This window comes from Danio aesculapii, chromosome 24, assembly GCF_903798145.1.
Source record: "Danio aesculapii chromosome 24, fDanAes4.1, whole genome shotgun sequence".
Lineage (NCBI taxonomy): Eukaryota > Metazoa > Chordata > Actinopteri > Cypriniformes > Danionidae > Danio > Danio aesculapii.
In genome coordinates this window covers 17,755,076-17,781,094 of record NC_079458.1, presented here as the reverse complement: position 1 = coordinate 17,781,094, position 26,019 = coordinate 17,755,076, and the positions used below count along the sequence as shown (strand labels likewise).

The following is a 26,019-nucleotide window of genomic DNA, read 5'->3' as shown; positions in this document are numbered from 1 at the left end:
CTGCTGAATGCCTTTATTTATAAGTCCAGAGAAAGGTTTGTGTCGCAAGAAGCTTTTCACAAGTGTGTAGTTGCTCCAGTGTTTGCTGAGGCAATAACTGACTGGGTTTGTTTGTTGTAAACTTTTGAAACCAAAAACTGCTTTTAACATGAAGAGAAAGTGATAAAACAAACCAACTCTGGATTTAAGAAGATGAAATATGCAATACTGGTCGAAGCTCATGATGGAGAGCTTGTTTACTAATAAGAGCAACGTTTAAGTGGCGTTTAATGTGCAATTCAGAAACGATAGTGTTCTTAGTGACACCGGCGGTCATTTAGCGAACTGCACTAGAGTACATAAAGCATGCAGGAGGTTTAATGCGATTTAATTACATGAAATACTACAGTTGTTAAAAGTAAAAATAAGAAATATATTTATTATGGTAATTTAATAATGCTAGCAGTCGTACTAAATTTTGTACATACTAGATTAGATACTAGTACTGTTTTTAATACAAGAACCTTTTCATTGTACACTCACACCATTTAATTAGATGCTAGTAATTGTCCAATAGATACTAGTAACTATTCTAGTAAGCAGTGCTGGGTAATTTACTTCAAGAATGTAATCAATTGTTATTACTTTATTGCTTTTTTAAATGATTATGTCTGATAAATCTCTACACTGGTAATATCTGAAATCCTTAACTTTTTTCATTTGTCTCAAATATGGCCTTTATCTTTATGAAATAATTAAAAATGTTTTAATCTGCAAGGCACACAGTTTTAATCTGCAAGGTACACATTTTCTAATTTAATAATTTAAACAGTAAGCTTTCTCTCAGTCTCCTCTTCAGACTAAGAACAAAGATTTAATAATATTAATACAGAGTTTGACTATTAGGTGTATATTTGAGCCTCTCTGAATTGTATAAATATTGTTATTAATATTGTTTACATCATTATTTTATCGTTACTGTTAGTATTTACTTTGTTTATTGAATTTTTTACATTGTGTTTTGTTACTTTCTATATTGTAGAAATAAATAAAAAATTATATATATATGTATATGTATATATATATATATATATATATATATATATATATATATATATATATATATATATATATATATATATATATATGCATATATATATATATATATATATATATATATATATATATATATATATATATATATATATATATATATACACACACACATATATATATATATATATATATATATATATATATATATATATATATATATATATATATATATATATATATATATATATATATATATATATATGCGTACATACATACACACACATATATAAATGCATATAAAGTGAAATGACTGGCAGTGAAAAATGTAGCCCCCTTTAAGCTGAAATATTGTATTGGTTATGCTGCTACACTAAATAAAATAAAAATTTAAATTGTAAACAACATTCATTGTTTAAAAATAGAATTATTCTGAAGTATAATTATTCTGCCAAAAAAATATCCAAAACATTGAGGGTTTAAAGAAGGGACGCCAATACTAAATATATATTGTCCTTAATTTCTCTGTGCTCAACTAATTGTTTCCTAAGCATGTGCAATTGTCAGACAAATCTAACGTTTAGTTGAAAAATGTTTTTGTTTTTTATTTATTGCCAGGTTCATAAATTATACAAAAAACCCTTCCACATTAAAAAAAAACATTGCATGTGATTTTTAGTTCAATAAAATGTAAAAAAAAAAAAAGTGCCAAAGTGCTTCACTTAAAAATGTAATTATAATACAAAATAACTGTTTTGGGATTTATATATTGTCATTAACTAATATAACTCAATTCATTGCTTCTTTAGCTTATTCAATTGTTATTTAACCTTCTTTAGTTATTCTGCAAAATACAGATGTATAACAAGACAAAAAAATTGATTTATACACAACTCGAATATATTTAAAGTACTTAATGCAAGTATACTGTAAGTAACACTAACTAAATCACCTAAATATTTACAGCAATCTCTTTGTTACAAATTATACCAACACTGCTAGTAAGATTTAACATTTTGCTAGTAAGATTTTGAATTCAAGAGTACTTTGGCCATTCAGACTTGTCACAAAATAGGATAAGTAAAAAAAGTTTAATCACAAGTGGTTTAATAATTAAAAAAAACATTAAACACATAAATATATGTTCACATAGCTCTTTTCTTTCCAAAAAAACCTAAAATAAAATTGAATAAAAAAGAATCAAATAATTTCCACACAGGTTTCAATATGCCAAAGAACAAGTCTAAAACCTAATGCTGAACTACCTTCATGTAGTTTCAAGTGTTTTCATGGCCTGATGGAATAATGCAAAGAAGTAGAGACTGTTACAATGTGGAAAACTGTTGTGAAAAAACTGCAGCTTAATGCAACCCAGTGTGCAATAAACTGACAATAACTGCACAGAAAATGGAGAAGACGAGCGTGTGTCAACAAACAGCTCAAACCACCACTGCGCAAAACCACAAACAGACCTTAGAAGGACACAAGGAGCCAGAGCTTGGCTATCATTAAGCATATGCTGGTGTACTTTACATATAAATATTGTACTTCAATCTAAAACACTGATATAAAAAAGCATTTAATTCCGGTCATAACAGCCCTTTTCAAATAGCACAAATGTTTATAAATACCGGCAAACTAATGTGCAAAATATAGTGAGATTTGTTTTGTAATAAATGTATTGCTAAAACTATTATACTATCAAATTAAATTAAAATGATCATAAACAAAGGAGACTAATTAAATCAAATGTATTATCTTCATTTGTCAATAAGTCAAACTGTGCTTGGGAAAACCTAATGTATAATATGAAAAGAATAATAAAAAATAATCAATGATTCAGTCAAGCAGATTTTTAAGATATCATTGTGAAGTGGCTTGTGTACTTATATGTGACAAATACTTTAGTTTTGATTAATTGGGTAAAAAAAGAGCTATATATATATATATATATATATATGTATGTATGTGTATGTATATGTATGTGTATGTATGTATGTATGTATGTATGTATGTATGTATGTATGTATGTATGTATGTATGTATGTATGTATGTATGTATGTATGTATGTATATATATATATATATATATATATATATATATATATATATATATATATATATATATATTTATTACTAAATGTGTATCACTTTGTTAACATATAAATAAAGTAATTTTTTTTTTTTTTTGCAATTAATATTTGAATGCATTAATTGCACAAATTTACAAGAATTTTTTCTGTTTGTTCCACTATTTTTCATTTATATGGTATAATTAACCCAAAAGTCAAACTCTTTTAATCAAATGTTTGGTAAGAAATGTAAAAAATATAATAATAATAATAATAATAATAATAATAATAATAATAATAATAATAATAATAATGAATCAGCCCTATTGAATTTTAGATTTTGAAGGTATTGTAAAACAAGTTAACTCTGTAAACGGATATGTTTGTATGCTTATTAAATGTTTTGCTTCAATTAAATGCTAAAAAAATCTTTAGTAATAAATTCATACATATTACTAATCAACTGAATAATAAATATATTTAAAAATAATATAAATGAAAATGAATCAACACGTAAAAATTTAGATAATCGTACTTGCAAAAATATATAAAAATACAAATAACAAAATTAAAAATAGATGAAATAAATGTAAATACTTTTAAAATGACCCTCACAATTTGCTAGAATATTTCAAAATCGGTTTGTTAAAATAATAATAATAATAATAATAATAACAACAACATAAAATGAATATAAATGAAAATGAATCAATACATTATTAAATCTAGATAATTGTATTTGCAAAACAAAATAGAAATAATACAAATAAATAAAAAACAAAAAGAAAAATAGCTGAAATAAATATAAAATGACCCTCACAGTTTGCTAGAATATTTCAAAATCTGGTTGTTATAATTAAACCTTCATTATCTAATAACTTAATAATAATTACATAAAATGAATATAAATGAAAATTAATCAATATTTTATCAAAATGTAAATAATTATACTTGCAAATATATATATAAAATAATACAAATAAACAAAAAACAAAACAAAAATTAGCTGGAATAAATGTAAACATTTAAAATAAGCCTCACAACTTGCTAGAATATTTCAAAATCTGTTATAATTAAACCTTCAATAACCGATCAATAATAATAACATTCAAATTAACTTAAAATACTAATATCTGATTAATAAATACTGTGTTTTACTGTTCCTAATATATGATGTGAAATGAATATGCTGACAAATTTGGTCCATATTAACTGTAGTGTAAGAGCAGGACTCGTCTTATTGGCTGAACAGCGGCCCCTGCTGGAGGAGAGTGGAAGGAACATCAAACTTTACAGCTTGTCCCTGGTCCAAAACCAGCACCCTGAAGAAAACAAGACCACAACATAAATCCCTCAAAGTTGACAAATGATAACAGGATGTGTCTCAGTGCGGTTCCTGACCTGTCTGTGTGCAGGACACTGAGTGGGTTTTGACTGAGAAACAGGACAGTGCAGTCTTTAAACTCCGTACGGATCACTCGTCGCAGCAGATCTTCGGTTTCTGGATCCACATGATGAAGAGGCTCTTCAACAAGCAGGATTCTGACCCTGGCCAGCAGAGCTCTGGCCAAACACAGCAGCCTCCTCTGACCAAAGCTAACACAACACAAACACACACACATATTCCCCCCATTAACAACCTCTTGTTTGTTGTGCCAGTACACTGAGGTTGCCATGGAGAAAACTATATTGTGTCATCAATCAATAAACCATTCAGATCTTATGATTGATTCCAGAAGGATGACGAATCATTTCTTGTGTTGTGCTTTTCATAGTGTAGATGCAGGGTTTATAGCAACATATGACAAACAATAAATCGCCTCAGTGGTTTGTGTTGATACAAACTGCAAATTATAACAGGATTATTTACACTCAAATGAGAAATAATTTTAGAGTTAAGTTTAGCCCATGATGCTGTGTAACGGAGACCCGGAAGGGAAGGGATGGTGGGGGAAAAAATGGGTGGAAGAAAAAAAACTGGGTGGGAGAAACAAACTAGGAGTGATCGGAAAATACATTTAAGTGTTTGAGTTCCTTCGCAAAGATGTTTTGCATTTCCTCACAAAACTCTTGTTCCTCAAACACTTCCTGTTCACTTTATACACGTCAACCATCCTGTTTTTGCTGGGATTCTCTTGTATTTTTCCATTCTCTCCTGCTATCATCCTATCATTGAGTATTTTCTCATATTTCTCCAATATTTTTCATCTTGAAAGCACGAGGAAATTAATATAAAAATGTCTGCCTTCACTTTCCATTCCTCAAAGCTGTTTGACGATCATCACCCTTGCTATGCAACCTCTGAATCAGCAAATGCATGTGTAAGTGCTGACTGACAGATGCGCACCGTATGATAAACTGATCCCAGATCTGTACACGCCATTTAAAGAGAAGCGAAAGTGCAGGACACTTTGGAATTCAGGTGTGTTTATAAACAGATAAATACACTTAATAATATATAAACATGCATGCCTGTAGCCAGCCTATTGAAAGGGGTGATTCTTTCTCTGAAAAAGTGGACCTTTTTTCAGTTATTAGCCTTATTTTCTATTTAAATGTGCATTTTAGTGTCATTTTAAGAACTAATCTTTGCTGGACCAGCTTGTCGGATGGTGATCATAACCACACTTTTTTTAATGCACCAAATATATTTCCTACAATTTTGTCAAAGTGTTCATCATACTGTTTTACTACAAAGTGTTTATTTACAAACTTAGATTTAAACTGTAGATTAATCCAGTTTTATAAATACTTTTATGAGATTAGCATACATTTTTTTATTTAAAAATAGGAAAAAATATTTAGATACAAATTTATTATCATTTAAAAAAAAAGGAATCTGGTAAAACTTGTTTTAAAATAAAAACTGTAGCCTATGGGCAAATGAAAAAATGGCCCGCTCATTAAACTGTCAGTCAGTTTATTATTAAATTTAAACAGTTTATTATTTAATTGCTCTTTAAACTGTCAGTCAGAATTTAGCCACTTGATTAAAATTCTAATGAAAAATTACATTTGTCCTAAAGCCTTCTTCTATCTGAAATTTTCACAATTTATGATGGCATAGCAGTAAAAAACGGGAGATATGAGCTCATATAGAAGTCAAATTCTGGATTTGTCAGTGGGGGGTGGGTCTTTCGAACCACCATAACCCCCTGGCTACGGGCCTGACATGTCCGTCTTGTGTGTTTTATTTTAAACACAACTCATTTTCTCTTAAATGAGCCCAAACAGTTACTAAAGTAATGCAATGCTTTCATGAAATATCTGTGCAGTCGTACAGGGACACCTCTGTTATCAAACAAAACAAAACCAGAGATTCATTTGCAGCTCTTCACTTGTTTGATAATAGAGGTGTCACTTTAAATGTCGTGTACAGATCTGGGATCAGTTTATCATACGGAGCACATCCGTCAGTGTTTATACATGCATTCGCTGATTCAGAGGTTGCATATGAAGGGTGATGATCGACGCACAGCTTTAATGGAAAGAAAAAGTGAACGCAGATATTGTTATATTAATTTAAATGCTTTGGGATAGAATGGTAAAATACAGGAGAATCCCAGCAAAAACGGGAGGGTTGACATGTATGAAGTAAACAGGAAGTGTTTGTGGAACAAGAGTTTTGCGAGGGAACGCAAACATCTTTGCGAGAAAATGCAAAAACTTAAAACTATATATTTTCCTATTACTTTTTTCTACCACCAAGTTTTTTCCCTACCATCACGTCTCTTCCATATCTCTATACTGCGTCAAGTGAAAAGAATTGAAACTTTTAAATGCAGCAACATTAAATTTGGTTTCCAAAGTAGAAGAACTCTGAGACAAAGCAAAGTTAGCATGAAAACTGTCTTATGTGAAGTTAAAATGGCAGAGGATGTGCGTTATTTAAAGGTCCTATGAAATTAAAATAAAGTTTTTTAGATATTAGTATCAGTATTGTTAGTTTTTAGGATATCTATAAGCTAGTGTGCTCCAAAACAGTGACAAAACTAGCATTTATAAGACAATAAACATGATATATGCATGTAAAGCTAGTTTGTCACTTCCACCGAAATGGATCAATGGTTTTATTCACTTTTTAGTTTAAGGGAAACTGAGTGTATTCTGACCTAGAGTAACCTGTGATTAGCTATGTCAGAGATTATTATAGGTCAAACTATACAAACTAAGTGTCTAATTGTACTTTATACAAAAATAAATATAGAAATATGGATAAAAATATCTATTTTACAGGAAAAGTGTCAATCGGAGCTCTAGTTTGCCAGTTTCAGACTGTTAAAAGAATTTTTTCTTGTATAGACTGATTGGCGCGATTTATGCATTCTCACAATGGTATGAACCATTATAGGGGTGGTCAAATGTATATTAATAAGAGCTATTATTTTCCTTATTCATATTATTATTTAAGATGCAGATCAGAGAAAAGGATTTCTCACTATTGAAGGGATCAAACTTATTTTGATCTAATCAAACTCCACTGAAAGATAGAACTGAAATAAAGCATCAATATCCTTGAAGTGAAGTAATGTTTTGAATATTATATAAACATGGTGAACAGGCCCAAGGCAGTCCCAGATTGCCTTTGATTCCCACACACCTGAAAGCGAGGGCTGTTCTCTGTACAGGGTGCAGCAGCTGCGCAGGCATTTGTTGAACGCTCTCCTTCAGATGGCAGAGCTCCAATGCCAGCCACACCTGAGCGTCACTGTGTTCAGCAAACGGGTCCAGATTGGCCCTCAGGGGCCCCGAGAACAGCACGGGAACCTGTAACGCATGCGACACCAGAACTCATTAGCATGCACAATAGCCGCACAATGCATGGCGCTGGTGGAGCCTTGGCAATCTAGTTGTACATTTACTCACAATATTGGACAGCATTCTTTCTACCACACCCTGTACAGGAGTTCTGTACCTGTCAACACTCCTTCCCCTCCAGTCTTTGATGGCTTTGGCTGGATGGAGCGAGCGAGTTCGATCTCATTCTCTTCTATGCAAATTTAATATTGTGCTGCTAACCTGAGAAATGATTTGCAGGCGGCCTCGGAGGTCATGAAGACCCATGCGGGAGACGTTTATGTTGTCAATCAGCAGAGCACCGCTTCTGGCCTCCACTGACCGGAACAGACTGCTGATCAGGACATCAGTGTCTGCCTTCTGCCTGCTAACAACGCCAATCTGGGTGCATACACAAACACAAACACAGAAAAATCAATATCTGTTCAGTGTCTGAATGAAACACTTTCAAATATTTATCATCAGTTAATCCTAAAAATATTATGTCAATACATTCTGTTAAAGAATCATTTTATTATTATTACTGCAATATTAGCTATATTTAAAGCAATACATTTTATTCATTCATTTTCTTTTCGGCTTAGTCCCTTTATTAATCTGGGGTCACCACAGCGGAATGAACCGCCAACTTATCCAGCATATGTTTTACGCAGCGAACGCCCTTCCAGCCGCAACCCAGTCTTTGGACTTGTGGGAGAAACCAGAGCACCCGGAGGAAACCCATGCAAACACGAGGAGAACATGCAAACTCCACCCAGAAAAGCCATCTGACCCAGCCGAGGCTCAAACCAACGACCTTCTTGCTGTGAGGCGAGAGCGCTACCCACTGTGCCACCGTGCTGCCCTCACAATACATTTTATTATTATTTTATTATAAACATTTCATGCTAATAAGTTTTTAGATTATAAGTGTTGTTACAAATTGTTAATGACAACATAAACAATTAATATTGAACATAAACTATTTATATTTAATTGAGCATGTAAACACCAGCCTTTAAACCAGGGTTGCCCAAACATTTTCTTATAAAGGGCCAAAAACCAAACTTGAGTGAGGGACGTGGGCCGAATATATACCAAACCGAAAACATCACATTGTATAACATTAAATTTGCCATGGGTTCTTTTCTAATTTATTCACTAAAATTTAAAAATAACATGAAATCGTTACTTTAAATCATATTAGCTAATGATTTATTAACTTGCTCGCCAATGTCTTGTGCATTGATTTTGTCAAGTGACATTGTCACTGATTTATTTACAACATTTAATTGAAATATTTAATTTCAGTTGACTTTTTGTAGCTCTGCAATAAAACAAAGGGGGACTACAAATCGAAATAACGATCTCTGTCAAAGGCATACCCCGCAACCACATCCCCAATCATTCTCCTTCTCTTTTCAGATGGGATGGTGGGCCAAATCAAAGGTTACCATGAGCCAACTTTGGCCCGAGAGCTCTACTTTGGGCATCTCTGCTTTAAACAAGTGATAACACAATAAATAAGAATAACCAATTAGAATTACAAAATTATATATTATCTCTATCATAATCTAGGCAAAAGTTATTCTATTCCAACTGATGAGAGAATGGAAGCACTTATGGGGTATTGAGCCAGTACAGACTTTTAAAATTTAAAGAATGCGAAAATAAATGAAGTCACGGACCCTGTACCAAGTAAGCAAAGTTCAGAAGGTTAAATAACCCTTATTTATACTAACACTGCTACAAATCATTTACAATATTTGTTATCAGATATTTCTTAACAATAAGTAAACATCAGCCTTCAAATTCACACATAAATACTAATAAAAAAGTGTGATTTATTTTCAGTATGCACATCTCTGCCTTTAAATAAATAATACCTTTTCCCCTTTTAAAATGGTGAGGTGAACTCCTCTAAGAGCTGGTGTGCAGTCAGAGGAGGCTTCAGACTCGTAGTTCCTGAATTTCACCTCTCCATATTGAGGCCAGTCGTATGGTGGTCTGTAGCTGACTGTCCATTCTGCCTGAAGTAAACAAAGGTTATCTGATTAGGATTGCAATGCAATAATGTGCACCTTTTGAAAAGCTGATTTGAAATGATAATTATGGTGAAAAAGCGCTATTCAAATGAACTTGAATTGAATTGAAAAGTGCAAATAATGGAGTCCATGACACTCGGAGGTGACACTTCAGTGTAATTAATTACACAGCTAATCTGGCCATGCAGGGTTACATTTAGGGTCTTGTATACACAATAAGTAAACAGCTGTTAAACAGTGTTATGATAGCAGTACCTCCTTCTCAGCTTTGGCAGAATCACAGAGGTTTTGCAGACTCAGCATGTCAGTGGTGATAACAGATGCAGCCTCAGGGCAACAGTGAAGAGCTTCTTTAATCTGTAATAACATGTTTTCACAGTCATTAGAAATTAATGAAATAAATCTCAGGGTTGTTATCAGTACTTAGGAACTTACATTGAAGGAACAGATTAAAGTCAGAGCCACGAGCCCAAATTCAGGCTGAGTCTGGAGGAGAATCAGACTGACCAGGAGGAGAACAATGCCGGCAACACCATCGAACCACAACACGGCACAACTGCACACACAAATGCTGCTTTTGGTCATATTAATCAATGTTGCGGTATATTTGAGTCAAATACGTTTCGTTTTTTACAGTTTGGATTTAAATTTCAAACTATTTTTACAACAAAAACATAAAAATTATATTTGAAAATATGCACGACACCAATCGTGGAAAGATTCATCGTGAAAAATCATACTTCAGTGAAAGTGCCATTACTTGTCTAAAAATGTAGTGCAAGTAGAGTAAAAGTATCTGTTGTAAATATTACTCAAAGTATGAGTAAAAAGTAGCCTTTTCAAAAGTACTCAAAAGTAGTGAGTATTACGCTGTAAAAAAACGTACACATGCGTTTACATGTCATTTGTGGATGTGTGTAAACGTAATATTCTGTAGTGCATTTAGTTATTGCCCAGCAAGCACACAAGGTCATAAGTCATTAATTTTAAGTTAAATTTAGGTTGTGATGTCAGGTGACCAAAATTCAATGTCTAACCAGCGTCTAAGGACAACGTTATTTTGATGTCCAATAATGACGTCAAATGACCTTGATATTTGATTGATTTTAGGTTGTGTTGGAAAGCGATCAAAATCCAACGTCAAGCCAACAACTTAAACCGACGTCATATTGATGTCAAATACTGACATTAATTCGTCAGATATGGCAACCAAAATCCAACATCTGATAAACGTCATAGTGGTAACGTGTTGGAAAGCGATCAAAATCCAACGTCAAGCCAACAACTTAAACCGACGTCATATTGATGTCAAATACTGACATTAACTCGTCAGATATGGCAACCAAAATCCAACATCTGATAGACGTCATAGTGGTAACGTGTTGGAAAGCGATCAAAATCCAACGTCAAGCCAACAACTTAAACCAACGTCATATTGATGTCAAGTACTGACATTAATTCGTCAGATATGGCAACCAAAATCCAACATCTGATAGACGTCATAGTGGTAATGTCCACACAATATCAAGATGTAACATCATTAGACGTTGATATTTGGTTGATTTTAGGTTAGACGTTGGACATTGACGTCAGCCTGACGTTGGGTTCTGACGTTAACCCAATTTCCATTATCAAACAAAATGCAACTTCCCCATAACACTAGCGTACAACTTCAACCTGATGTCATGTTGATGTCTTGTGCCTTCTGGGTGTTTATGGCCATTTCGGTCATCATACAGTAAACATCCGTCATCTTCTCATCAGTGACATGCATCTAAACAGTCTCTGGGTCAACAAATGTAAAGATTTTGAACATCTTCTTGGACACTTTTAATGCTTCCAAACAGTTTGCTAAAATTATAAAATCACCCATATCTTGAGGTAGTTCATCATGATGCGACTGACCTTCTATGTGCGATTTGATTGGACAGGAATCACAGGACTGATTTTTCTAAGTAGTGACTGCAGGTTGAAGGAAAGTAGTGGAGTAAAAGTACCGATACAGCAAATTACTCACTTACAGTAATCTGAGTATTTGTAATTTGTTACTTTACACCACTGCAAGACACTTAGAATTATGATTGCTAAGCAATAATAAGTAACAGATGCAAAGTAACAACTAAATGGCGCCCTCTAGTGTACCTAAACAATTTTAGCTGGTAAAATAAAATTTAAGATTAAAAGATACTCCAAATCTATATTTATATATTGACTATATGAAATACTCACATCAACATATGAATAAATATAAATATTTCTTATCAGTAAATTAATGTAGAGATTTTTATGACTACTGCTATTAACAATAATATAAACATATAATAAGACTAATATTTTAGAATCAGTACAAAAAATAAGTAAATATAATTATAATATTAATAACAGCAATAAAAGCAAGTTTAAGGCAATATGTTGTACAATAAGTCAATTAAAAGGGTAGTTTAATCAAAAAACTAAAAATTCTCTCATATATTCCTGTTTCATTTGTCACAAACTGAACACAAAAGAAGATATTTTGAAGAATGCTGAAAACTGCTAACCATTAACTTCTATAGTATTTGTTTTTTCCTACTATGAATGGCAATGGTTACTGGTTTCCAGGTTGCTTCTAAAATATCTTCTTTAGTGTTTAACAGAATAAAGAAACTCAAAGGTTTAAAACCCCTTAAGGGTAAGTAAATTTTCAGCCCTTTAAGTGCTTAATTACAGTTTAAGTGCTTAAAAATTTGTCCATAGACTGTTAGCATAAACAAAATGTGCTTTAAAAACCTTTTTTAACCTTTCTGTGTTGATTTTGTTGTACTTGAGCAGCAGGCTTTGATTGAAGGCTTGAAGGCAGTGCGTCAGACACACCACCCTGTGTTCTGGCCCAGAAAGTGAAGCTTCAGCACACTGTGTCACACTTTTCAGTGAAGTAAGTGAAACAGCAGAGTTTCCCTCCATGTTCTGATTCGTATGTGGGCTGAAGAGATATGAGACTGAAAGAACAAAAACTAAATATCAATATAATGATATGACAAATGGTGAAGTGCTTATCTACAAGCAAAAGATGAAATTTCACCTGAATACGAAGGAAGAGGATTATCAGCGGACACACAGCTAAGCTGAAAACTGGAATGATGAAGCTGATCAAAGTGATGGTACTCAAAATGTCCAGAAGACTCTTTAAGATGCTGTGCAAATGTTTGGGCAGCTCTTCATCAATCACCTGCATATCCTGACCAAACAACACACAGAGACTTACTTGTCTTTGTTAAAGTGGGCCTAAACAAGATATCTCTTTTGTTTTCCCATAATATTTCCTTGCATCGTTTATATATTACTACACAACCTGACAAAAGTATTGTTGCCTATTCAAGTTTTAGAAACAATAAATAGTAACTATCAGAAGTGGCTAATATCAAAGGCAAAGACCTCTAGATTGTGCTTATTTCACCAAAGTAAAATATGATCATGCCTTGATTTTGAATAATTTAATTAGGACAGTAAGGTCTGACATTGCTTAGACAAAAGTCTTGTCATTTAACAGGAGTAATGTACATTATAGAATATAAAGTCATGGTGCAGTGGAAAAAGAATTGATATTGTGTTTGATTCCCATGAGCTTGGAGGACTGCATCCATACATCTCTGCAATGATTCAAATAAGTTATTAATAAAGTCATCTGGAATGGCAAAGAAAGCGTTCTTGCAGGACTCCCAGAGTTCATCAAGATTATTTGGATTCAACTTCAATGCCTCCTCCATCTTACCCCAGACATGCTCAATAATGTTCCTATTTGGTGACTGAGCTGGCCAATCCTGGTGCACCTTGGCCTTCTTTGCTTTCAGGAACTGTGATGTGGAGGCTGAAGTATGAGAAGGAGCGCTATCTTGCTGAAGAATTTGCCCTAATGGCAGCACAAATGTCTTGATACTGTACCTCAGGTTGTTGATGTTGCCATCAACTCTGCAGATCTCTTGCACACCCCATACTGAATGTAACCTCAAACCATGATTTTTCCTTCACCAAACTTGACAGATTTCTTTTAGAATCTTGGGTTCATGCGGGTTCCAATAGGTCTTCTGCAGTATTTGTGATGATTGGGATGCAGTTCAACAGATGCCTCATTGGAAAAATCTACCTTCTGACACTTTTATCAACTCCAAGTCAAGTTATTGTTTGTTGCTCATACAACTAGGATCAACAACAAGATTAGTGTCAGGTAGTGTATAGTAAATACTTTCTCAAGTGAACATCACCCCTGACCTGCTTCTTCATTGAAATTTCCTCACCACTTACTGACATTCATGTGGTTCCAAAATGTTCGAACACTATGGATGTCAATGGCTGCTTTTTCCAGCATTCCAACATAGAAGATAGAAACTCAAACAAGTCTGGAACAAGTGAAGATGAGTAAATGATGGCAAAATGTTAATTTCTGGATGAACTATCCCTTTAATCTCTTCAGTTGGCATGCTGTGATCTCGGCTCCACACTGCCCTCTAGAGGACAAAACTCACCTGAGTGAAAGCTTGCAGCAGTTTTCTGGTGTTAATTTTCTGTGAATGCACAGGCAGGTGAAGAACATTCGACAGCAATTCAGTGTGTAGGGTACGGGACGCTCTGAGAGAACCACAAGTCAGACAGTAGGCGCCACAGCACACTAGGAAGGCTGCAAAAAACATAAACCAAAAAAAAAAACACTAGTGCTTTTCACTTAACAATGGTGTTATTGCTGTGTTCTAAATACTACTTGTTCTGGATAGAAGAAAAATGATAGCAATCAGCAATATAAATACAAGGATGTGCAATGCTACAGCACACAAACATCTGGTCAAAGGTTTGCTGGATAAAGTTACAAGCCATAAAAGAAAAATCAAGTAAAATTAAATTCACCATCAATCCTGTGTGCTTGGCTAGACCATTAAAACACTAAGTGGTGTTTTACTGTAACTTCAGCAGCACAAGGCACATGAACAAGAGCCCCAATCTCATTAGTCCACCAGTTGTTAACATGGCATGTCAAAAAAACAAGCCTGTTTTCATATATGACACTAGTTTTAGGCCTGGTTAAACAGGCAGTGATGTAGAAGTGGGCGTTGATCTTCTGTAAAGGTTAAGTTTAGACACATTAATACATAACAGAGTGTCTCATTCTAATGAGAAAGTTCTAAAACTTCCCCCTAAAGAATTTGCTGTTGTATTTGATGGCATACCATCTGGAGTTATTAGGTTATTCCAAGGCATCCCCTATCCTTCTGTTTGCCCCGCTTAGACCCTTCTACAACAGTGGTAAGACAAGGTTGTTTTTCTGCTACTTCTTCAAACAATCAATACGATCTTTATTTCTTAATGGAATTGTATCAGTTCCAAATGCTACTTTTTACTGGAATTCTTTTGTTTTTGATATTGACTGGAGAAAAATATGGCTCATCCCAAATAGCTACTTAATTCCAAATGAGATAAAAGAAGTTTCATTTAGAATTATTCATCTTACATACCCAGTGAATACTCTCTTAGTAAGATATGAAAAAGATATTGATACTAATTGTTCATTTTGTAAGCAACACCCAGAGTCCCTAGTTCACTTATTTTAGCATTGCAGTTACTCTAAGTTGCTTTGGAAAGATTTTTCTCTTTTTGTAATTGAGAATGTTGATAAAGACTTTTCCTTACTATGGGAAAATGTTTTGTTTGGTTTTGTTAATTATAAAACAGAAGCTTTACATAGAGAGAAAAAATATTTTCTTTATCTTCTTATCTTATTAACAAAATTTTATATACATAAATGTAAATTTTCAAACCAAAAACCTTTTTTTATTATTTGCTTACTGAAATGCAGTATTACTTTGATACTACTTCTAACTCTTTTACAAAAAAGTCTTTAAACACAACTGAAATTTTTAAATTATATAATCTTTTTTTATAAAGTGTGATGTATATATCCTTTCTGTTTGTTTTTTCTTTTGTTTTTAGTTGTTGTTTTCTTTTTCAAAATGAAAAATACAGTGTTAAAAATCAGTTTATATATACTCAGTCTCTTCTGTGAAACTACAGGTTGACAATGACCTTGCAGGAGTCCAAGCAGCGCGTATGCAGACAGACGAGAGTTTCTGAGCTCTTTCCAGCCCTCCAGGCCTTGAACTTCTTTGGCTTCACCCGTCCACATGCACAGGACACCATCCTGTGCTAAACTAACAGCACACACTGACAGGTAGACCAGCGAGGACACTGAAACCCAGTGCCAGCCGAAAGCCCCCAAATATAGCCTGCGAGCTTCACTGTACTCCTGAAACAACACAAAGAACTGCTTTAAGTAGAGGATTTGTTCACTTACAAATAAATTGTATCGTTTTACCATGTTTTTCACTTAAAACTTTGCTTTTATTATGTAAAAGAGCAGTTTGGACACTGTGCTCTAAATAACTAATTGATTACTTAAACAGAAAAAAGGTTAAGGGGGTTGTTCCCTCGAAAATAAATAATCAATATTTTAAGTATTCACTAAAATTGACGTTCATTATTCACTGAAAGTCATCATTCTTCAATCTGATGGCAATTTTCATTTTGAATTAATATATTAATCATTTATTTATTCAGCATAGGATTTTATCCAAAAAGTCTTAAGTAAAATTCAACAAATAATAATTAATTTAAAATTAAATTATATGAAAAGTATATATAAAACGTTTTAATTTAAACAAGCATATACACAAACACACACACACACATACACAAACATACATTTCTGAAATGACAGTGATCTCTTTCCTCATCAGAATCGATCTGCTTTTCCTGACACCTGTAAAAATTTTAAACACCAAAAAGATTTAGCAGACTGCAAGTATACAGTACATATCAGCTCAACAAAAACAAGATGTTGTTGATACCAAGAGAAACATGGGATAAAAAGGAAAGTCAGAAGCCCTGTTCAGTCATTTTCCTGTTACCATCAAGCCCTGCCTGTGATTCTGTGAATATCATCCTTTCTTAACCTGCCCTAACCCCTACAACTAGTGCAGGGGCCAGAGAGAGCAGGAAAAGCATGATAAATTCTCTCAGGGGGATCAGAAAGATATTAAAATCAGAAGCACTGCTAATGCTCTTAAATGCACCGATGTTCGTCTTGGATTAAAGCAATTTTAATATATTAATGCTGGACAGTGGAGACCCGTGGGTCAGGTCAAATGTTCTGGACTCTGCCTAATCAAAAGGCAAAGGATAATACAGCACAAGCACAGGCATTTGTACTTCTATAATGCTTGAGATTTAGGATGCCGGCTCACAGGTCATCATGATAATGATATTTTAAGATTCTCTAAACTTATTATAGTCTTTATGTATATACAATCTTTTAGATTTAATTCAACATTAAGATGCGATATGAAAAAATCCACAAAAATCCTAAAATAATATTCTGATTTAATGTAAATATACAATGCTCAGCATATATGAGTACAACCCATTTTGAAAAAGAATATTTTTAGCCATTTCTCAGTGAATATGGGTAATATATATTGGTGCATTTGAACAAAACAGATATATTAAACAGATTTATTTAATAAAATAATATTTTAAATCACAGAACATCTTTGAAAAATGGAAAGATATTACAATTCAATTCAAGCTAAATATTGCAAAATTACAAACTACACAATTTCAATTAAATTTGATATTTTTTTTTGTTTGTCTTGATTTTTGCTGTTTTTGAAAATTTTATTTGGTATTTTTTCCCTAACATATAAATTGGGTTACTAATTTTTGAACCATTATTGTAAGTTATTTTGTTAGATTAGCTCCAGATTTGGCTTCGGTACTGACTAAACTAATGTAAATGCACAAATATAATATTTTTTTATAATTTGTGAGGGTGTATTCATATATGCTGAGCACTGTATATATTAGGTTGCATAACAGCATTGTAGATTAATACTTATAGTAATATTCAATGCTTTCGCACATTAAATCAGCTTATCAGAATGATTTCTGAAAGATCATGTGACATTGAACACATTAGAGTACTGATGGAAAATTTTGCATTACCATAAGTATAAATTATATTTTAAGATATATAAAAATGAAAAAAAAGGAAAAATAAAATATTAATAATAATAATGATAATGATAATAATAAACCAGAAAAATAAACTGATGATAATAAATCCATAATAAAAACAACAAATAAATAAATAAAAGAATAATAACAATAAATAAAAATATAATAAATCTATAATAATAATAATATTAATAATAATATTATTATTATTATTATATTATATGGGAGAATGGTGTTGTTTAATAGTTAAGACAACTTTGGTGAAAGGTTTTGAACTTCAAGTGTTGACTACTGTATGTGTGTGTGTATAAATACAGACCCCAACCATTTAAACAAAGGCATTCAATAAATTAATTGTACAATATAAAATATTTCTTTTTAATTACCAACTTACATGTCACACGGCTGCTGAGTGCTGTCAGCTGGGGACTCTTCTGTAGCCCCTAATTTACAATGACAAACATATTCACTCAACCAAATAAATAAAACTACTTTCTTGGTGCATCTTTAAATATATTGTGATTTTACCTTTTGTAAGAAACTGAGAGGTCCCCACGTCCTCTGTGAGAAAGATTTTCTCCAGATAACAAAGAGACTGCTGTGCCTGTGCAAGTCAGGTTAAGACCAATTAATCAATAGCACAGAAATATTAAATCTAACATTCTTTAGAATTGCATTACCCCATACAAACTACCTGCTTGAGGACAGAAAAGAGCCCAAGGAGCTCCAGCAGAGGTGGACGGAGCAATCTGAAGAAACAGACGGATGTAAAGATCTGAGACGATGTCAGAACATTCCCATCATCCACCAGAACAAACGCACCAAGACTTGAGAAAATAACCTGGGTAGAGCATAGGAAATATGGGTCAAAGGAGAAAATGTGCTTATCGGACCATTACAAAACATTGGACTGTGTCAGAGAACATTCCCCTTCTTATGAAAGAGTGGCATGATGGAGATCTCAATTTTCTGACCTCAAGTTGTAATCTAGACTTTGATTTGAGTTTTAATCTCAGAGCTCTGTGGATTTGTTTACTTAGTAAGCCCCTGTGCATCTGGAGAATAGAGGAAAGGTAATTTAAAGTCAAAGTCACAGTGAGGGTAGTTTCGCAACAGTAAGTGAAAACTGATTTTTAAGTAGGATATGGAATATAAAAACACAGGCCAACAAGGTTTGTGTTTTCAGTAATCTGCTCACAAGCAGTCACCGAGATGCTTTGCCACTTCCAGCTGATGTTAACACACATTTTAATGAAGGTGTTTTGCACTGATTTCGTCATGCTCTACTTCAGTTTAGCAAGAACATTTTCACGAGCATTATTGAATAAACAAGCCCAGGTTTTTTATTTCGAATAAAAATGTGAAAAGGGTTTAGATGGCACAAATCTTTTCAATTGTAATTCATGTGTTATGATACAACGCAACAAAGTGATAATGCCTAGCTTTTGGTGTGCTTTCTCTCATTTTCTCACATGTGTGCCAAAAAAAATTCCCCACACCATTACACCACCACCAGCCAGAACAGTTTGTATCCATGCTGTTGTTGATGCCAAATTCTTTGCCATCCGAATGATGCAGCAGAAATCGAGACTCATCAGACAAGGTAACATTTTTCCAATCTTCTATTGTCCAATTTTGGTGAGCCTGTGCGAATTGTAGCCTCAGTTTTCTGTTCTTAGCTGATAGGAGTGGCAACCGGTGTGGTCTTCGGCTGCTGTAGCACGTCCATCTTACGGATTGATGTGTTGTGTGTTCAGAGATGCTGTTCTCTCAGTTGTAACAAGTGGTTATTTGAGTTACTGTTGCCTTTCTAGCAGCTCAAACCAGTCTGGCCATTCTCCTCTGACCTCAACGAGGCATTTGCAACCTCAACAACCATGCCACGTTCAAAGTCACTTAAAACACCTTTCTTCCCCATTCTGATGCTCGATTCGAACTGCAGCAGATCGTCTTGACCATGTCTAAATGCCTGAATTGAGTTGCTGCCATGTGATTGGCTGATTATAAATTTGCGTTAACGAGCAGTTGGACAGGTGTACCTATTAAAGTGGCCGGTAAGTGTATGTCTAACAATAGTCCAAAACAGACTAGTCATCTCACAGAAATGAATGATTACACATGTAAGGTCCTATCTGTCCATTTAATGACCAATATATATTTTTGGACTATTGTTAGATGTCTATTAGATTTCACCGACAGCTCAAATTTAGTCTTGTTTTAGCCAAGACGTCTATGCTTGGACATCTAATAGACATCTTTTAATCCCAAAATTGCCTGGTGGGCATTTACACATGCATTTCGAATTGTGCACTTGTGACCGAATTGATGAAAACATGTCTTAATGACATGTGTAAACAAGATCTAACAAAAAAAAAAACAGTCAGCCCATCTTGGTGGACAAGTCTTTTCTTCTCAGGAGGAGGTTTATCCAAAAATCAAGCACTCACCAAGAAAGGCATACAGATAGAGTCGAGCATAGAGAAAGCGGTCAGAAATCCCTGAATTCTCAGTATCTCCAGCTCCCGAGCCCTTGACTCTGTAACTCTCTGAAAGAACCAGGACTCCCATGTGAGAAGCTTCAGCGCCTAGTCAAAGACAAATTTCAAGTCAGCATGTAAAGAAATCTCTCCCTATCTATATTCTAAAGATATGATATTGATCTAGTCATAGGATCATCTGTATATAGATTTCTTTTTTTAACTTGAAATTCTTTATCACAACCCAAGTTTAAATTCAGATTTGCCCTCATGAACCAATCCAATTCATTATTTCTTTCAGATGCATGTCAAATTATAGAAAAGATCCATCTTTGCTTCTTTTTTATTCAGACGTTAAACCAAGCACTTACATAACTAGTGAAATATGGAAGTAATAGTGCTAGATACCTTTTCTTCTAATGCTTCTAATGCTAATCTTGCTCAAGTCATACTTTGCTTATAGAAAATACAGAAAGAATTTAACTGGATTTTTTTATCTTCTATAATATTATGTGATATGTCATTTAAGATCATAAAAAGATAGCTCACCCAAAAAATGAGAAGTCTGTCCTCATTTACTCCCCCTTTACTTGTCACAAACCTGTTTGAGCTTTCTCCTTCTTTTGAATACAAAAGACGAATGTATTTTTTCCTACTATGGAAGTCAATGGTTTCTGGTTTCCAACTTAAAAAGTATCTTCTTTTGGGTTCAGCGCACAAAAGAAACTCAAAGGTCTGGAACCACTCGAGTGTGAGTCACTTTTCATTTTGGCGTGAACTATCTATTTATTCATTCATTCATCTTCTTGTCGGCTTAGTCTCTTTATTAATCTGTGGTTGGCACAATGGAATGAACCGCCAACTTATCCAGCACGTTTTTACGCAGCGCATGCCCTTCCAGCCGCAATCCATCACTGGGAAATATCCATTCACACACATAGACTATAGAAAATTTAGCCTACCCAATTCACCTGCACCACATGTCTTTGGACTTGTGGGGGAAACGGACCCGGATGAAACCCACTCGAACATGCAAACTCCACACAGAAATGCCAACTGACCCAGCCAAGGTTCGAACCAGCGACCTTCTTGCTGTGAGGCAACAGCACTACCTACTGCGCCACCTACTATCTATTTAAATTATTCTAATTTGAAATAAAATGCATAATAAATAACAGTGTATTTGGATGCACAAAATGTAACTTTAAACTGTCACAGCTACAGAAGAAATAAATATAAACCTCATCATTGACATATCTGCAATCAAACTTAACTGCAGTACTACAAAAATAGTTGATTTTGTCCGTTTAAGCAAGACCTGAACTCAACCTTTCCGTGCTAGAAATATTCCTCAGATCTAAATCAGTTAACACTCAGATACATGACTGAGCCACCCTAAGACTGAAATCCTAGAATCACCCTTGATTGGGATTGAAACAAATTCAACCATGGAAGAACTATAAATGACAGGATCAAGTGTAAGGATTAGGAATTAAAATAACCTGATATTTATGCAACATTTCCTTGACGAGCTGTTCACTCTTTTCTCTGATGATCTGATGAGTTCTCTGAGGAAAAACAAACAAAATTAAAACACAGAAGAGAGAAATGTAGAGATTATTACATAACATTATTTTATGCATGCATTTGCCCTTACTTACCCGAAGCTGTTTGGCTTTTCGCTCCACTGCGGAGTTGACAGGGATGAGGACTAGTAGCAATGTCACCCCCACCGACACACTAGGACCCAGTTCAGCCCAAAGTAGGCCCAGATAGAGAGCGACTCGCAGTGGGGAAGACCAAATACAGGCCAAAGTGACCACCAGCTCTGCTACACGTTCAGCCTCACCTAATACATCCTCTCTGTGAGAGGTGTTGGACTGCCATCGAGAACTATGGGAAAGAGACAATGTCTTAAATGTAAAGGAGAAGGGGAAATGAGGGGAGCGTGAACCATAGAGGAAAGAAGAAAAAACATAAATACGAGGAAATTTACAACAATTTCAATGTAACATGACAAGTTTGTCTTTTTTTAATATGGAGAGCTGCAGAAAAGACACACATTTACTGGCCACTTTATTAGGTACACCTTGTTGGTACCATTTTGGACCCCCTTCTTGGCTAGAGAACTGTGTGAAAATTGGCCGATTTGGCAACATGGCAAAGATTTAACAAAATGCTACAGCCTTTTTACAGATTTAAATATTAAATCTTTAAACATGGAAAATCTTTAAACATTTTATATTGGCTTTATTTTCTATAACTATTCATTTCTTCATAGATTCTATTGTTATATTATTTTATTTTATTATTGTTGTTACTATTTCTATTATTTCAACTATTACTATTAAGTGGTTGTGTAAGCATTTCACTGCAGATTATACTGTGTATGACTCTGTATGTGACAAACAAAATTTGAATTTCTGCAGATTTGACCAATGAGAATCTCCCATTCCACATTTAAATTCCTTAATGCAATGAATTGCTGTCAAGTGATTGACAGCCTTAGAAATTTGACTTATGAGCAGATGGACTGGTGCACCTAATACAGTGGCCAGTGAGTGCAGTTCATGAAATGGAATAAAACTTTAAAATTCTTAAACTTTGTGTATTTACATCCTACATTATGTAATGTAAATTACAAATTAACATACTTAAAGCAAAATCAAACAAATTTATAAGCTTATATTAACAGCAGACCATATTTCAGCAATTCATTCAACTGACTTCAGGAGAATGGAACTGGAGTTGTGAAATGCAACCTTGTTCTTCTTTTCTGCAAAACATACCAGCTATTAAGAATTGTGGGTCAAACTTTATTTTGATGGTCAGGTTGTTAAATTTAAGTTATATTGCATCTACCGGCCAACTCATTCTCATCAGATTATAAGTAGACTGTTAGATTTGGGGTTGATCTTATAGTCAGTTAAATGTCTGTTGTAGGAGCAGTATCAACAGATATTAAGCAGACAGTCTACTACTGATACTCAAAAGGACTACAAAAAGTGCTCCTGAACTCTGTGAATAAGGATTGCAACCTTTATCTTCCTGTAGAGGGTGCCAGACAGGATTGCTTGTGCATTGGCCGTAATTATCCTGCTACGTTTCTCAAAGTGATGCTGAGAAAAAACACAGCAGCAAAGTGCCCCAAACACCACCAGAGCGTACGTGTATCCCGTCCAGTCAAACACAGCCTGCCTCTCAGAAAACAGGATAACCCATCTGAGGGTAAGAGATAAGTACACAAACACATTAGATGTTTCATTTATATATGCTTGCATTTTAGTTTGGGAAAGATTTGTGGTTATACCTGATAGTAATAGGAACTAAAATACTGAAAAGATCAGATGACAATCTCAGAAGGAGAATTTTGACTAAAGATAGATGAAAGGTCTTCCATAATGTGTAAATGAGAGAATAACCAGTATTTGTTTTACTGGTTACTAGTAGTGATGTTCTTCCAGAATTATCTTCTAGGTCCGACCTCTGCAAAAATAACATATTGAAAGCATTACAGTAGATCTCAAAGCATGCATTGTAAGGAAACACAATTTCTCTGGCTTGTGCTGTTTTCATTAAAGTTACCTCATTGTGATTATTCTGTTGTTTTTCCCACTCATGATCAAACACAGAGCAAAGGGTGTGGACCGTGTCCTCATTATACAGCTTAAAAAGTTCAGACAACTGCAGCGGTCCCTTGTGGGCCATTACAACCACCCTGAAAACAGAAAACTGTTAAAGGTTGCTGATTTGGGAACAGTAATGTTTATACAGGCCCGTAGCCAGGGGACAGGTTCGGGTGGTTCGAAAGACCCACCCCTCACTGACAACTGACAAAATCCAGAATTTGAGCTCATTTGTCCTATTTTGACTGCTATACCATCATAAATAGTAAAAATAAGTGATCAAAAAGGGTTTTAGGACCAAGTGGAATCCTCTGTTGGCTGTCAGTTCGGTGTGACTTCAGCTAATCAGTTTTTGCCAGTGCACATAATTATTTTTCATGAGTCCAACATCCAGCTGTGCAAGAAAACATACAATCTGACCTAAGTGAAGTAGTCTTTCGCTACTGTATTGTTTTAAATGTGTTTAAAAATAAGTAACTTTTATTCTAAATTTTGGACTTTATTCTTTAAACAAAAAATGATCAATAAAAAGGTGTGAAGCACCAAAAGCGACTGATATTAAAATTAATTTGAAGATTATTTTGGCTATGGTGGTTATCCATGAATTTTTAAATGAACTTTTTTGGTTATGATGACCATCCAACAATCTATTTCAGCTAAATAGTGCTTAAAATGTCACTAAAACGCAGTATTTAATTCTCATAATTAAAAAGTGGCCTAAATGTGGCAAAAATGTCCACATTTTGAGAAAAAAATAACCACCTTTCTACAGACCTGATATAATACCTCTAATTCAAATTTATATTCCACCACCAAATGATGCTCAGATGACTTCCGTTTGACAGAGCATAAAAAACACAAATTATTTGCATTCATTAACCCAAATCAATAAAGAATCAATAGTTTTAACATAAGATGCAAAAATAAAAAGTAAATGCGTGGTACTGATATTAAAGAAATAAAAACCTTACTTGATATATTTAATCATTTGTAAATTGTGCACAATTCTTCATCATTACAATAATGTGGTCATTCTAAAAATAAAAGACATTCCTTTCACAAACTGTGGAAAAAAAAAAACAATAAAAGTTGTACTTACCTCATGTTATATAACACAGGCGGCATCTAAAAACGATATAATGTCCCGAAGCGTGTAAATAAGAGACTGCATCTGCGTCTCATACATACAGCCTGAACAATAGAACAGAGGAAAACACACCAAGTAGCCCACATATCACGTTATTTACACTTGGCGACAATATTCAGGTTTTAAATGTCCTCTGGGTATCTTTGCTAAACTAAAAGACGTTTTCTGAGTGGAATTAAACCGCGTCTGGCTCAATAGTGAAGAGTGCAGAGCGAGCCCATGTGCATTGTGATCGCCGCTTTTCTGCTGGGGGCGTGTCTTATAGCTGTCAATCATTTTGTTTGTTACCATTTTTGCTGAAAATGTTCAATTGAGCAATTTAGTACTTTGTTTTTATTAAACATTACATTATTACCGTAACAACTTGAGCAAAAGTTGATTATGCTTTATTTTCTTACAATAATTTATATTTTTTATTAGATTTAAGGTAATTAAATTAATAAACGACATTGGTTTTCTGTGGATGCAGACTTTTAAACCCCTCTTTGAAACTGACTTTTGGCGGTACATTTATAATAATCAGACTAATTTAATAAATTAATGTACACAGCTGCATTTTTAATGAGGAACACTGTACATCTCCTAAAATATAGTGTATCAATAGAATTTATGATATTTAAAATATGAGAGGCCTATTATTTTACTATAGTACATTTTGATTACAGGTCTCTTCAAATGTATCTAAAGTAACATTAAATTATATTTTAAATTAAAATCATATTTGTCTGTATTGTATTAGTTTAAGATGTCTACATTTAAAGAAAAATAAAGCTATTTCAGCCAATAATGAAACGAATAATTGATTTA

At 33.8% G+C, this 26,019-nt stretch overlaps 1 protein-coding gene across 1 annotated transcript; it reads right to left on the bottom strand.

The window, feature by feature from the left end:
* Window positions 1-4,176: 4,176 nt before the first annotated feature.
* Window positions 4,177-25,169, bottom strand: abcc13 (ATP-binding cassette, sub-family C (CFTR/MRP), member 13). Its single transcript, XM_056450103.1, is given in 24 exon segments — window positions 4,177-4,426; window positions 4,506-4,700; window positions 7,705-7,871; window positions 8,124-8,282; window positions 9,767-9,910; window positions 10,181-10,282; window positions 10,361-10,481; window positions 12,705-12,873; window positions 12,876-12,903; window positions 12,987-13,142; window positions 14,428-14,579; window positions 15,977-16,196; window positions 16,652-16,709; window positions 18,357-18,405; window positions 18,491-18,566; window positions 18,657-18,803; window positions 20,410-20,547; window positions 21,942-22,007; window positions 22,101-22,352; window positions 23,478-23,661; window positions 23,750-23,773; window positions 23,924-23,925; window positions 24,025-24,157; window positions 25,165-25,169. Coding segments are annotated over 24 exon segments (2,832 nt in total). The 3' UTR covers window positions 4,177-4,341.
* Between the last annotated feature and the right edge of the window lie 850 nt (window positions 25,170-26,019).